At 54.8% G+C, this 12,347-nt stretch overlaps 6 protein-coding genes across 6 annotated transcripts; 2 read left to right on the forward strand and 4 right to left on the reverse strand.

Moving 5' to 3' along the window:
• Positions 1 to 557: 557 nt before the first annotated feature.
• Positions 558 to 1,601, reverse strand: F5144DRAFT_485419 (major facilitator superfamily domain-containing protein; the record flags this gene model as incomplete). Its single annotated transcript, XM_066785497.1, has 2 exons — positions 558 to 1,023; positions 1,084 to 1,601. The coding sequence occupies 2 exons, from the start codon at positions 1,599 to 1,601 to the stop codon at positions 558 to 560; spliced, it is 984 nt and encodes a 327-aa protein (XP_066645438.1).
• A 769-nt stretch (positions 1,602 to 2,370) lies between these two features.
• F5144DRAFT_207726 (uncharacterized protein) lies at positions 2,371 to 5,085 on the reverse strand. Its single transcript, XM_066782985.1, has 2 exons — positions 4,767 to 5,085; positions 2,371 to 4,710 (listed from the first exon to the last, which is right to left on the reverse strand). Exons 1-2 carry the CDS (start codon positions 4,937 to 4,939, stop codon positions 2,454 to 2,456), a joined length of 2,430 nt encoding a protein of 809 aa, XP_066645439.1. The 5' UTR covers positions 4,940 to 5,085; the 3' UTR covers positions 2,371 to 2,453.
• A 1,816-nt stretch (positions 5,086 to 6,901) lies between these two features.
• F5144DRAFT_207761 (uncharacterized protein) lies at positions 6,902 to 8,149 on the reverse strand. Its single transcript, XM_066782986.1, has one exon. The coding sequence runs from the start codon at positions 8,013 to 8,015 to the stop codon at positions 7,008 to 7,010; it is 1,008 nt and encodes a 335-aa protein (XP_066645440.1). The 5' UTR covers positions 8,016 to 8,149; the 3' UTR covers positions 6,902 to 7,007.
• A 1,336-nt stretch (positions 8,150 to 9,485) lies between these two features.
• Positions 9,486 to 10,505, forward strand: F5144DRAFT_207774 (uncharacterized protein). Its single transcript, XM_066782988.1, has 2 exons — positions 9,486 to 10,105; positions 10,191 to 10,505. Exons 1-2 carry the CDS (start codon positions 9,717 to 9,719, stop codon positions 10,402 to 10,404), a joined length of 603 nt encoding a protein of 200 aa, XP_066645441.1. The 5' UTR covers positions 9,486 to 9,716; the 3' UTR covers positions 10,405 to 10,505.
• Positions 10,506 to 11,344, forward strand: F5144DRAFT_207770 (uncharacterized protein). The gene has a single exon (XM_066782987.1). The coding sequence runs from the start codon at positions 10,607 to 10,609 to the stop codon at positions 11,177 to 11,179; it is 573 nt and encodes a 190-aa protein (XP_066645442.1). The 5' UTR covers positions 10,506 to 10,606; the 3' UTR covers positions 11,180 to 11,344.
• On the reverse strand, positions 11,303 to 12,042 carry F5144DRAFT_569789 (uncharacterized protein). The gene has a single exon (XM_066788721.1). The coding sequence runs from the start codon at positions 11,848 to 11,850 to the stop codon at positions 11,509 to 11,511; it is 342 nt and encodes a 113-aa protein (XP_066645443.1). The 5' UTR covers positions 11,851 to 12,042; the 3' UTR covers positions 11,303 to 11,508.
• Positions 12,043 to 12,347: the final 305 nt, after the last annotated feature.

Consider the following 12,347-nt stretch of genomic DNA (forward strand, 5'->3'; position numbering starts at 1 on the left):
GCCCCTGTCCTGCATATTCTACAATCCAACCAGCCTGTCACAAACGCTGCCGAAGCGCCAACAGATGCACGTCTCCGCACTGGTTACTTTGACTCCTCGCGGCGTTGATAATTTCAGAGACCTCAGAGATTCAGGGTATTCTTCTGTACCTGCCGAGTTCTTTTTCCTTCGTCCATCATTAAGTCTCACAGTCTCACACCCGCTTATTAACCAGCAAGCCCGCCCCGGTTATTAAATGAAGCTGCTCCAACCATATAAACCGTAAAACAACGGTAAGTTACCGGCTATCATTTTCTTAACGATGGCTCTGCCGAGTGTCCTTCCTCGAGCTATCACCTAACGACCTTTCCCTACCTCTGCCATGATCCTGTAGGCTCAGGGAGCAGCCGTTGTCTTGAGTATGGCGACCGGCCATCGCCAGTTACCTAAGTGGATGACTCGTGAATCTTCATTTTGTGCGCAGCTACCAAAGTTAACACCGACAGCCAGAAAGACACATGGCTGCGAAGCTAGACAGCGCGATCATCAACGGTACGTGAAGCCTTGACAGAGTCCTACTAGTTAGTCCATAATGTTAACCGGGAACTGTAGCTCGAAGTACTCCCAAAGGAGAGCAAGGTTCTTTCCGTTGAGCAGTATAGCACATCCAGCTGGGAATTGACCGCGCGAGTAGACACCGAAACCGTGTAGTTACTTCCGTATGCAACCAGAACTATGGCAGTGCCGGGATTTCGAAGCAGTTTAAGGGCGGCCAGTGGATTCGGCATCTTTCGGTGTCCTTCCCGCGTTAGGGCATCAGAGCTACTTTCGACCAATCGCTCCGTCTTCGGCGCAACGAGAGGGACCAGGGGCTTGTTGATGCCTTTTGCCGAGCGACTTCCGTTACCAACAATGCTTCGGGCAGTTTCTGGTAGGAGGAGGGCCATCGTGATTAGGCAGAGCCCGGATGCAGCAGTGAGGAGCCAGAAGATAGATCGCCAGGTCCAGCGAAGCAGGAGCAGACCGCTGATAACTGGACCCAGGCTTGGGGGGGGTGTTGAGGCTGCGAATACAAGTTTGTTTAGCGGTTACCATCTCTTGAACATCGGGCGGGCGACGTACAAGAACGAAATGATGCCAGAGTAACCCCCTCTCTCAGCAGGCGTAAACAAATCCCCAAGCACCCCATAGGCGATGGAAAAGGTACCCGAGATCCCGGCACTCTGTAGCATTCGAAGCACAAAGAGTAAAACAAAATGGGATTGTAAGGCAAGACCAATGTTTGCGCCAAAATAGACGGCTAAGGCCACCAAGAACACCGGGCGTCGCCCAAATCGATCAGCGGCATCGCCCATGATAGATGGGAAGATACCGGACATGATGAGGTAGGATGTGACGGTCAAATTGACTTGTTGGACGCTCACATGGAGATCGGCTGCGAGGAAAGGGATAGCTGGGAAATAAATGAAGCTGCTGATGCTTGAGAACCAACCGCCGAGGGCCGCTAAGCCGATGATGGTGTTTTGTTGCCATGGCAGGAAGACAGAATATGGTTCAGTACCTTCGTCAATCGGGAGTGTGATTGCGGATTCTGATATGGGGTGATTATCGGCCGTCTTCATATCGTCAGTGGCGCAGTGTTTTGCAAAAGAAAGCTCGATTTCGTCGTGGTTTGTTTACAAGTAAAGGAGGTTGGCATCATTCCAAACGAGGGGAACATGCATGATCCCAGCTTAACAGTCCACTCTTGCGCGGTTGGCTCCGCCCAGGCTCCGGGTGAGCAAATGCAGAGAGGCAGCTCACCCTTAAATCCAGTCGCGAGAGCCTGGGTGAGCAGCCTGAGCAGCCGAGCTGCAGGGGCCAAGGCAAACCCGTCCAACCACCTCTCGCCACCACCCTCCGTTTCCTCTCCCTCACCCCAAGCAACCAAAAGACATCAGCTCCCGACATGGAGCATGAGGAGGTCACAGTTTATTCCACAATTTTGCAGAGTCACTTGATTTTAGTTTTCCTCATGGCCGCAATGTGTTGTGACACGGCTAGGGGTACGCAGCCCACATAGGTATAGGAAGTTAGTCAGGTACGTAGTCGTATGGAACATTGAATAAGACGTTGATTATCGCCTTCCTTCAAGTACACCATACCAGTGTCTCGGGGTGCCGCCCTAGTGGACCTCCTCGCCTCGGTGCTCTGAGGTAGAGGTGTTTAAAAGTCCCGTCGGTCTGTCTTGTTTCCCAATGCATTCCTCCCTTTGAGGGATTGTCCGGCTCCACATGTCGTGAATCCACATACTCTTACTTGCCGACGAAGACAGTTCTTGAATTGGGTGACATATTCAAGTCTTCTGCTGCCCTTTTCAGCGTGTTCGATCACAAATGTAGAATGAAAAAGCCCTTGGATTCGGAGCATCATATTATAGCTACAGACCTAGAACGCCCCTATTAGGTACATGTACTGTCCGCTCAATGTACAAGTTATATCCAAGTCACCGCACTCCTCCTATCTAAATCGAGTCCTCGCTCCTCGCCAGGCTGTCCCGAGGACCCATCCCCCGCGGAACCAGTTACACTGATGACTTGTGACGACGCCCTCCTCTCGCCCACGCTATCGCCACAGATGCTCATAGACCCAAGCGACGTACTCACGTCGCCGGGAGCTACAGCATATTCCGATCTGGCCCCTGACCTGCTCCGGGATGATACAGATAACGAGTCCCGTGCCAGACGAAGCAGCACACTAACCCCAGTTTTCCTAAAAGCAGAGAAATCCGAAGATTTACTCGAGCTTGCAAGGGTGGGTGACATCTGTTGTGCTTTATTAACAGCAAGGAAAGTACTCGTATCTTGTGGAGTCTGAAGCAGTGAACCCTCTCCCAGCACAGCCCCTGGCGGGATCAGCACAGAGTTGATCAGATCCCTCGTGACGCCAAGTCGGGGAAACCGTACCAGTAACACGTTCTCAAAACATGCCATCATGCGAGCCTTCTCGAGCCGTTGCACGGCGCTCCGCCACGAAGGCCACAGGGTGACGGTGTTCCGCGAGATGTACTGCATCAAGATTCGCCTTGCCAGCTTGATATCGGTCTCCTGGACCAACTCTTCAGCCTTTTTACGCAGGCGTCGAATCAGCTCGTCGGCGGACCTCGCCGGCGTGTTCCAGGGGTAGTACGAGTTGTGAATGGCTCGACAGACGAGCAGGAGCAGTTCGGTCGAGCTGATACCCATTCTCTCTTGCGTTTCCGTCATCCAAACGGCCTCAGTGGGTGAAGTGGGGGCGTAAGATGTCACCGAGACCTCCCAGAGAACGATGAAGAGTGCATTCGCCTCCGCCCAGGCCCTGCCAGCTTTGTCCGTGCAGAATTCCACAATACCAGGAGTGACGGGTATCGAATGTAGCAGCGGAAGGGTCCTCTCGCACCAGGAGAGGCAGGATCGAATGCAAGGATTAGCCATGCGGCCATCTTTGTGGAGCTCAAAGGGCCCGGGTGTTTGTGAGAGTATCCAGTCATCGAGGGGCATTTTGTCTCGCCTGCTGAGGCCAAATGGGGCGAACTCGAAGGGAACGGGCGACGTGAGATCGCAGGACTCGCCGGCGTGAAGACGAAGAATGTTCCTATAGACAGCCAGGTCGAGAGATCGATCACTAGGAGAGAGGTGCTGGAAAATCAGCGCCATGCTTTTCTGGCCTCGATACCAGGCACGTGCCTTGGTCATTTCGCGGTCGACTTCCTCAACATTGCCAGTTCTGCTGGAGGTGAAAGCCAGTAGCATATGTAATAACAGGTTGGTTGCAGCGATGCTACCTCTTGACGGGTCGGCTGAAGGAGGTTGTCGAAGACGTGACAGCTCCGCTCGGATGATATTCTGAATAACCTCGACGTGCTCTGGGGTGCTCGCCGTGTGGGCGCATTGGATGACGAGATACCAGAAAGTGTTGTCGCGGCATGCATCATCTGAAAGTTGGCGTTTGAGAAGGGTGGTATAGAGCTCGAAGGCCTCTCGATTGTAGCAGAACATGGAGAGATATTCTGCTGCGTGCTTGATATCGGCAATGTCCTGAACAGAAAATGTCTCCACGGGCCGATTGCGGTCGATGGTGCGAACTGGCGGTGACAACGCCAGGGAGATAGGTGACGGGTTGGGGGAGGTAGTGGGTTTTTTCCCCAGCAAGCTGCTTGATTGAGGAGGAACCTTTGGGGGCATCAGGGGGGGCAGCAGGCGGCCCGGGGAAACGGCGGGGATGGGCGGCAGCGGCCGTTGAGGTCCCAAGACCTGTGACGGTATTTCCACCCGAGTGTGGATTTCGGCTTCGAGGCCTGGATAGACACCGACGCCATCAAGGGAGGTTTTGCGAACAGAGTCTGGCGCTGTCGCGGGAGTGCCCAGGGTTTCGGTGCTAGCGTAGCTGGTTGCGATTGTGGACGCCGGTGACGTCGACGCTGGTCCAGAAGAGCTGCTCTTGTCCTCGGCCCAGCCGTGTCCAGAGTCTGCATCTCGCTCGATTCTCTTCTTTGGCGGCCTTGACAATGTTGAGTCGGCACTGGAGACGCTGCGGATGCTTGCAGAATGCCTGCGGCGCTTAAGAGAGAAGAGAGGGTCTCGGCGGACTAGACCGGATGTGTCGTCCCACAGGGCGGCTAACGGCGTTGCAGTTGCAGTTGTTGCGCCGCGCGGCCCGCGCCCCTGCTTGTTCACGCCCCATTTCTGGAGATGGTGTGTATATTGACGCTCGCTGCTAGCTGTTAGACGCCAAACTCCGTGATGGACGGGATTGGACCTACTACCTACTTTGCAAAAAAACCGTGCAATTGCATGCGGGTGATGACTTGGGCTAGCGTGAATTCGAGATACAGCTCGATGATGAGAGGTCTCCACCTTTCCCACTCTTCGGGCTCGATGCGTTTCGTGCGAGGTCTGGCCGGGCCATTGATGAACTCGAAGCTCCCATTTGGCGTCGCCATGGTTTTTTCATCCTCGGGAGAGAATATGGCAAGTAAGATTCCGCCCCGTGGTCGGGACAAAGACTTTATTGAAGAATTATTGAAGAATGGCTTGGAGAGGTGAAGAAGGCTCTGAAGAAAGTGACTAAGTGAGAGGTTCTGGCAGGCAGTTGGCCCCGTGAATCTTCAAAGAACATATCAGGTTAGCGCATGCCACGCGACACCTCCGAAATTGCGATCTCGATAGCTTTCGGCACCTCCCGGCAAACTAAACCGAATTTGGTCTTTGAAGCTGCAGGCCAAATTGAAAACAATGCGTTTCAGCTTTCTCTGTTCGCCACACCCTATCGACAACATGACTGAAAGCGTGCCAGACTCGTATTCCAAGCCGATCCCGCAAACCCCATCCCCAAGATGCGCACCCAAGATGCGCACCCAAGATGCGTACCCCGTAGGTACCTTAGTGGCGGGACGGACGTCTAGCTGAATACGGACTTTGTCAACTCGTCGCACGGTTCTCGCACACACCTGCTCCACCTAGGCTCACAACTACCAGTAACCGGTCGAGAGGAGTCAGATGACTACTAGTGACAGGTCAATATCGACGAACTTACAATGTCCAAACCGGGAAATTGGCACCTCGAGTGAGGCTGTCGAACGGGATATATGAAGGCTGAGGATTTTCGAGAACGGTTAGGTTTTGACATCCAACTACCTACAGTTGCCAAGCACAGCGGGCACCTTCAAACTCATCTCCCCTTTTTCAACCCACGTCTTGTTCGGTAGCAACAGTACCTCAGCGATGTTTGAGACCCCCACGAACAGCCGAGAAGAGAATATCGCCCACGTTGGAGCATGGGCCTCTCAAGTGCTACCAATTCCGACCCACGTAAGCTCCCTCTGGCCCTCTTGATCATCGAACTAAAGATCTCACATATGCGAGATTGACCATCTTGTGACATCGACACCAGCCCAGCCACCTCAACAGCATCGCAGCCTACTAGGACTCTCTGCACACACCAACGGAAGTCAAGTCAAGCCACCCTCTAGTGGCATGAGTCGGTGGTTGCGGGAGACTCGCGAGCAAGGGCCTTGGTCAGCGCCTTAGAGGACCGAGACTTTTGTGTCGTCTACCTCTTGTTCGATTCTCGGGAAAGGGAGAATTCCAGTGTAGTTGGTCAGGCATGTCGGATTGAGCTTGGAGGAAACGCTGGTGGTGATATTATCCATGTACTTATTTCCACCCCGGCAGAAGCCGTGTGCACATCACTGGCTTCTCTCACCCTGACCGCCGCCATCCAAACTCCTTCAAAGTGTGCCATCGTATACCCCCACACCTTCACCGCGTGTTGTTGGTCCTCTGCGTACCTCTAGGTTACTGTACGCGCCCTTCAATCTTCTTCATCTCCATCACAACGGGACCATCTCCCTTTGATGTTGCAGCTACCTGATTCACCTTGCCTACCTCTGTGCGCACCAATTGACAGCATCTTCTCTGCATTTGCGTTTTATCAGTATCCTCAAGATCTCGTAAGTTATTATCGAGAGGGGGGGAGCTCTGCTTGCTGGTCGGGCTTCGGACTTTTTGCGAATACTTGGTACATTACTCGAGATCCTAAGTCAACTGGTGATCTAGCCCCTGACCACCATACTGCCTCGGGTTGCTTTTTGTTTACCTTTCCATCTGACAGTCACAAAAGCCGAATCACGCAACACACCACAAACGCAGGGGTTAAGACGAAGCCCCCAACAGCCTTCAGGCCCTATGTTAGTCAACCGCACGAATGACAACGAAGACACTAACATTCCATAATGTGCATGGCTCTGGCTTTCAGCACCACCACCATTCAGCCGCGAACGAGGCGGGGCTCTGACCTTCCCACCAGTTAGCCATCTGCAATCTGCCGGGGCTATGCATGGCAAACGGGCTGCACGGCGATGATGGTAAATGATTAAATATTACGCTTGATTCAGGCATTCTACCGTCTTTCTATCCCTGGCCAAATAAACCTAGCCGCTGGTGTCTGACAAGTTAATACAAACTCGCTCTAGGATAACATGGAACTATCGAAGCTCGGCCCTGACTCTTTCAGCCTCTTGGTCCCTCTAGTCCATGCCAATGTTTCTCGCGCCCCGGTCCCCAAACATCCGAACGACAGGTAGAAATTGTCTGGGCCAATGCGCGTGTGGTATCGGCAATCGTCCTTGTCCGTAATCTTGGCAAATCGTCTTTTGTTTTGTCAGGTAATAATCTACTGATCCTGTTGATTGTTGAATCGTACTGCATCGTCTCTTCCAAGCCGGCCCGATGCATCATGTGAGCCGTCAGAGGGCTGTAGTCAGGGTAGAACGCGGGAACCTCGTGGGGCAACATGAGATTGTGATACCCGGCCCGCCCTAACCATCTCGGGGCAACGTAGCGCGACTCATCGAAGTAAACCAAGGGCTCGTGGTAGATGTTTACCAGCAAACACCGATTACATGGTTGTCTTGCGATACCAGGGGGGCATCGATTGCAGCCTCCGTGGGCTGTGGCCAGAGGCATTGGGGTCTGGGACCCTAAATGTTGGCAACAAGACCAGCGGGTGGGTGTGAGGCGTTGTACATCGAAGGATAGCCCACCGAGCAGTCCCAAAGGAGTTTTGTCGTGTTTGTATAGAATGCTTGTGTGATCCTGGCGGCACTTGCAAGCGTCTTTGGTGGAGGCCTTCTCTGGGAAGATCAAACATTGCCCCCTAGATGGTAACGCGTAATAATGCGCATCACCGCCGTGAGGGACATGTATTTCGTACCACTGCCGCGGATTGCCGTGACTAAAATTTGTGAAGCTCAATCGTGTCTGGTAATGAGGTGAAATATAACAAGCGGTGTTCCCTAGGCGGTTGTCCCTCCCGACACCCTCAAGCCCGACGCTACTAAGGCCCTGGATCTCCCTCAACCACCCCTGAGTACCATCTGGGTTGCATTCGGTCTTGCTACACCGCCAGTACACCGGTTCGATGTAAGACATCCTTTCTTCAATTTGCGGTTTCCCTGGTTCGGGATTTGGGGCTGGGGGCGGCCCGTGGTGTCGTCTTCTTCTTCTGGCGGGCGCCATCGCCGTTGGGGACGTGGAAGTCGAGAGTTCTGGAGGCGATAAGTTTATTGTCGTACAAGAAAGGCGGCCTGGATTCCAATGTGATATTGTCTAATGCGTTGATTCTTGATACTTGGCGGGGGTGGTGTACGGACTTTGATGACTCCATGCGCCTAGCGGTCTGAGATTGTTGTGAAGTTCAAGAGATTCCGCCTCAATATATTGAAAGAAATTGCTTTGCTCTACCCTCGATAGCAGAAGCGGCAACCCTCGAAGTAATTGGAAGCAGTTACAACCCCCTACCTGAGCAAACAGTCAACGTCACCCGCCAGGTTAGGTGCGACTGCTCACAATCTCCCGCGCCAGCGCTTCTGCCACGCCGCCTCCACCCCCCATGGCGGTTTCCAGTTGGTCTGATCCCAGACTGACGTTGACTCAAGACCCTACGCACGGAGAAACCCGCTATAGAGCGCTGCGGAGGTTCAGCATTCTGATGGTAGGAAAAAGAAAACTGCCTCTCAAGGTTTCCTCTTTGGTCGGTAATGTGGTAGGTAGGCCTGATGTACGGCCTCCGTGCAACCCGACGGTAAGTACCTAGGTAGGTACCTAAGTTATCTCCCCCGTGACTTGACAGGTTCCACGAAAAGCCGGCGCACGTCATCGTATGCCCCCATCTGAGCTGGTTGTAGACCTCACCACTTCGACTTTGGTGGTGGGTTTCGGTGAAAACTGACTTGTTGCAGAATTCGACTCAGGGGCCTCATTGGCGAGTTTCTCAAAACAGGAGGCAGTCGGCAGCCAACACATTCCCGATTGGTCGGACCCAGAAACAATGCGCCCAGCCCTGCTTAGTGTCCGCTCTTTCCTGCCGTGGGCCTCACTGCCCCTAGGCCTCACTGCAGATCTGAATCCCAGATGGGGCTGCGCGCCGTATTGCCTCGTTATCGGCCTCCAGGAGTCTTACGAGGGACCTGGAGGCTGTAGACCGCGCTCATGGGGATGCCTCCAACATGGCGCCTACGGCCTCATTGGCGAGGTGACGGCGTCTTTGTATTTGAGTTGCGCTTCTCGCAGTCATGTTGGTATCCGAAGCTGCTGTTGCCAAGGGCCACCGGGGAGAGACAGGCCGTCCCGCTCTTGTTGTTTGTTTGACTGTGTCAGCCTGGCCCGGCATCGAAAAGGTATGCTCCCTTGCCTCCACTGTGCTGTGGCTATTGTAAAGTACCAGTCACAGACGCGTATTGAGACAGACCTAACTCGCCTAAGACTTTTGCCACTGCCGTCTAGGGGCGCATCAGTTCTGGAAAGCACCTCGGGTACCCAAGCTCCTAGCCACTCGGAGGATAGCTACCCACCACCCTTGTCAGGAAAGTGGTGAAGATGCCTCCCCACTCATCCTCTCACGGGAGGTCCAGACATGGGTCTCGGGCTCCTCGAGCATCCAATCCCGTTACCGCGGGTTGGAACCCAGACCAAGGGACCATCGACCCGCGGCTCTTAATTCCGCAACACCCCCCCGCGGATTTCTCAGAGGGTGCCTTGGCAGAACCCTCTTATTATGTTAGTACGCCGTTTCCGGTATCTTACCGAGATCCATCTTCCTCGCCTTGGTCTTTCCCCACCCAACAGCCTTACCAGGGGCCGGACCAGCAGCACCCTTGTTTATCGGTCTCAGGGGTCACCAGTCTCGCCGCAAGTGTTTAGCTACCTCAACATAGAGACATGGGTGGCTCGGATGCCAACGATACGGGGGCCAACCCGGACTTCGATGGTCGCTTTCCTGATCTCGCCATGTCCACCGCCCCAAACAGCGACACGCCTGCGCTGTGGCCCGACCAAAACGCCTCGATCCCCCCTCAGCCCGCCCTAACTGGTTTTGGAGCCGCCCAGCCGCCAGACTTTACTAACCCTCTTGCGGCTCAGGTCAACATCAACCCACAACCTCTCGAGTACGGTCAATACCATTATGATCCGGCAAGCCAGTCATACTGGACGCCAGACGGCGGCTCTGGCCAGCCGGGACCATCGTCCGGCCCCCCTGCTCCCGACATGCCCTTTGTGTGCGATGAGGATGGCTGCACGAGAGCGTTCGAGCGTCAATGCGATCTCGAGTGAGTCAAATTTTCCCTTCCTCCCTCTACTACCGCCGGAATTTCCTGTGCCCAAAAAGAAGCTAACATGCCCCTCCCATCCCAGCAAACATCAGAACAACCATTCGAAACGTCGAAGGTGCGACATCTGCGGGGCAGGCGGTGCCGAGAACAAGGACCTCTTCCGACACATGTGGACGCACCATCCCGACGAAGCGAGGAGGCGTGGGCTGCCCAAAGAGGAGGACCGGTGCTATTGTGGCTATGCGGGAAGGAAGGATAATGTGAAGCGGCATAGGGATACCCTCGGCCACCATTAGCGTTGGGAGGCAGAGCATCATCCCCACAGGCCGGGCATAGCGTGCGTTTGTGTGTTTGCCTTTTTTGGTTTACATTTCTTTTAGCCCCCCTCCTGACGTCGGCTTCCGTTGTGGAGGAGTAAGGTTAAATGGTGGGCGGGTTAGACTACTGGCATAATTATGACGATATGACGATATGACGAGGTCCCCGCCGAACCGCTAGATGAAACTAACGGGGAAGTTGGCGCAGCTATCCTTAGGGTTACATGCTCGGTCACTTCATCCTCCAGGATGTGTAGAGGGTGGAACAGATGATAGGATATGGTATTGTAGTGACAAGGAGCCTTGCTTTCGACACCTCAAGGCGGCCACGCGACCCCCAACTTGCCTACAGGTAGGAAAGGTTTCTCATTATCCCCGTTCATTTCCACCTCTATTCTCTCTCTCAGTCTCTCCCTTTTCACATACACACACTTGCATCACTTTCTCGCTTTATCCATCCGCTACCAACATTTCGTGGCTGCTCCCTTTGGGTCACATCCCCGTCCTCCCCCACCAAACTTGTACGCCAATTCAGGTTAAGACCCGCTTACATCCATGTTTCCACGTGTTGGCGCTGGCTGGAGGGTGTCAAAGCGGCTACCACCACGAGATCTGCCCCCCTACCTCCTCTGGGGGCCTTGAAGCACTTGTGGAGCTCATACACAAATTTGCGCTTGTCTCAAGCTGGGGCAAGGCAGATCTCCAGCGCTGCCCACCGCTTGAGATACTGCTGGGCGTGGCCGAGAAGGTCTGAGAGTTCGGTGAACACCACGGCGGGGTTCCGTCTGGCTCCAAGGACGTCTGGGGCTTGGAATTGTGTTCTCTGAGTTATGACATACATGCTTCCGCAGCTTTGTCTCGGGTAGGAACTGGCGGTCGTTCAGGCACCTACTGTACTTGGTTGGATGGTAGAGCAGGGAACGCAAGACAAGTCGTTCTTGTATTTACAGTTATCTGGGTTACCAACGGCTGCAGGGTTCTCTGGCTATAAATAAGTTGCATTGCTTGTTAATGATCGCCGATATAAAACTGGCCCAAAAGCTTGCCACGTATTTATCCACCCCGTTATTCTCTGGGGATATCTCACGGCTTGATCTTCACGGTCACCACAACTCCCCACCCTGTCATACTCTCCCATACGCCAAAGTCGTTCTCCCACCGGAATGTCACTTCCTCGGCCCTCACCATCATCTTGATCTGGTCATCATCGTCAACCGACCCCGGACTCGACAACGCAGGGGAGATAGGCGGCGACAGGGCGGGTGACGCCTGCTCGGCGGCCTTCTTACGGCTCCCTCCCAGGCCAAAGCGCCCCCACCCCGTCTTTTCCTTCTCAACCACCTTCCTCTCCACCACACTCGCCTGGACATGCCGCCTCTGGAGGTTGGGTTCCGGCCTGAGGTACGTCGCCAGCCGGCGCGCCATGTCCTCGTCCGTGAACCACCACTCACTCCCCGTCCCGGCCACCTTGGTATTATCAAACGTCTCAAACCGCCCCCACTCCCCAAACGCCGTATCAACCCGCTCCCTCAAACTACTCGTACTCTCCCCCTCTCTCCCCCCCTTGCTATCACCACCACCAACACTCCCACCACCCTTCCCATCCCCCCCTTTTCTATCCCCCACCCCCACGCCAGTACCAATCCCCCCCAAATCCACCCACCCCATCGCCACAACCTCCCCCTCCCCCTCCCTCTCCCTCGCCCCACTCAGCCCCGCCCCCTCAGGCACCACCCCCGCCGGCACCAGCGTCAGCTCCGCCAGCGGCGGCACGCGGGCGCGCGTGGTCAGGTCGGCCAGAAAGGCCTCGACGTGTGGAACCACGCGCGCGGTCAGCTCGAACTCGTCGGCGGCTTGCGCGGTGCGCTGCGCGAGTTGGGTTGCGCGGAGGCGGGAGGGGAGCGTGCGGAGGTGGGTGGTGA

This window comes from Chaetomium tenue (assembly GCF_020726465.1).
Source record: "Chaetomium tenue strain MPI-SDFR-AT-0079 chromosome Unknown F5144scaffold_3, whole genome shotgun sequence".
Taxonomy (NCBI): domain Eukaryota; kingdom Fungi; phylum Ascomycota; class Sordariomycetes; order Sordariales; family Chaetomiaceae; genus Chaetomium; species Chaetomium tenue.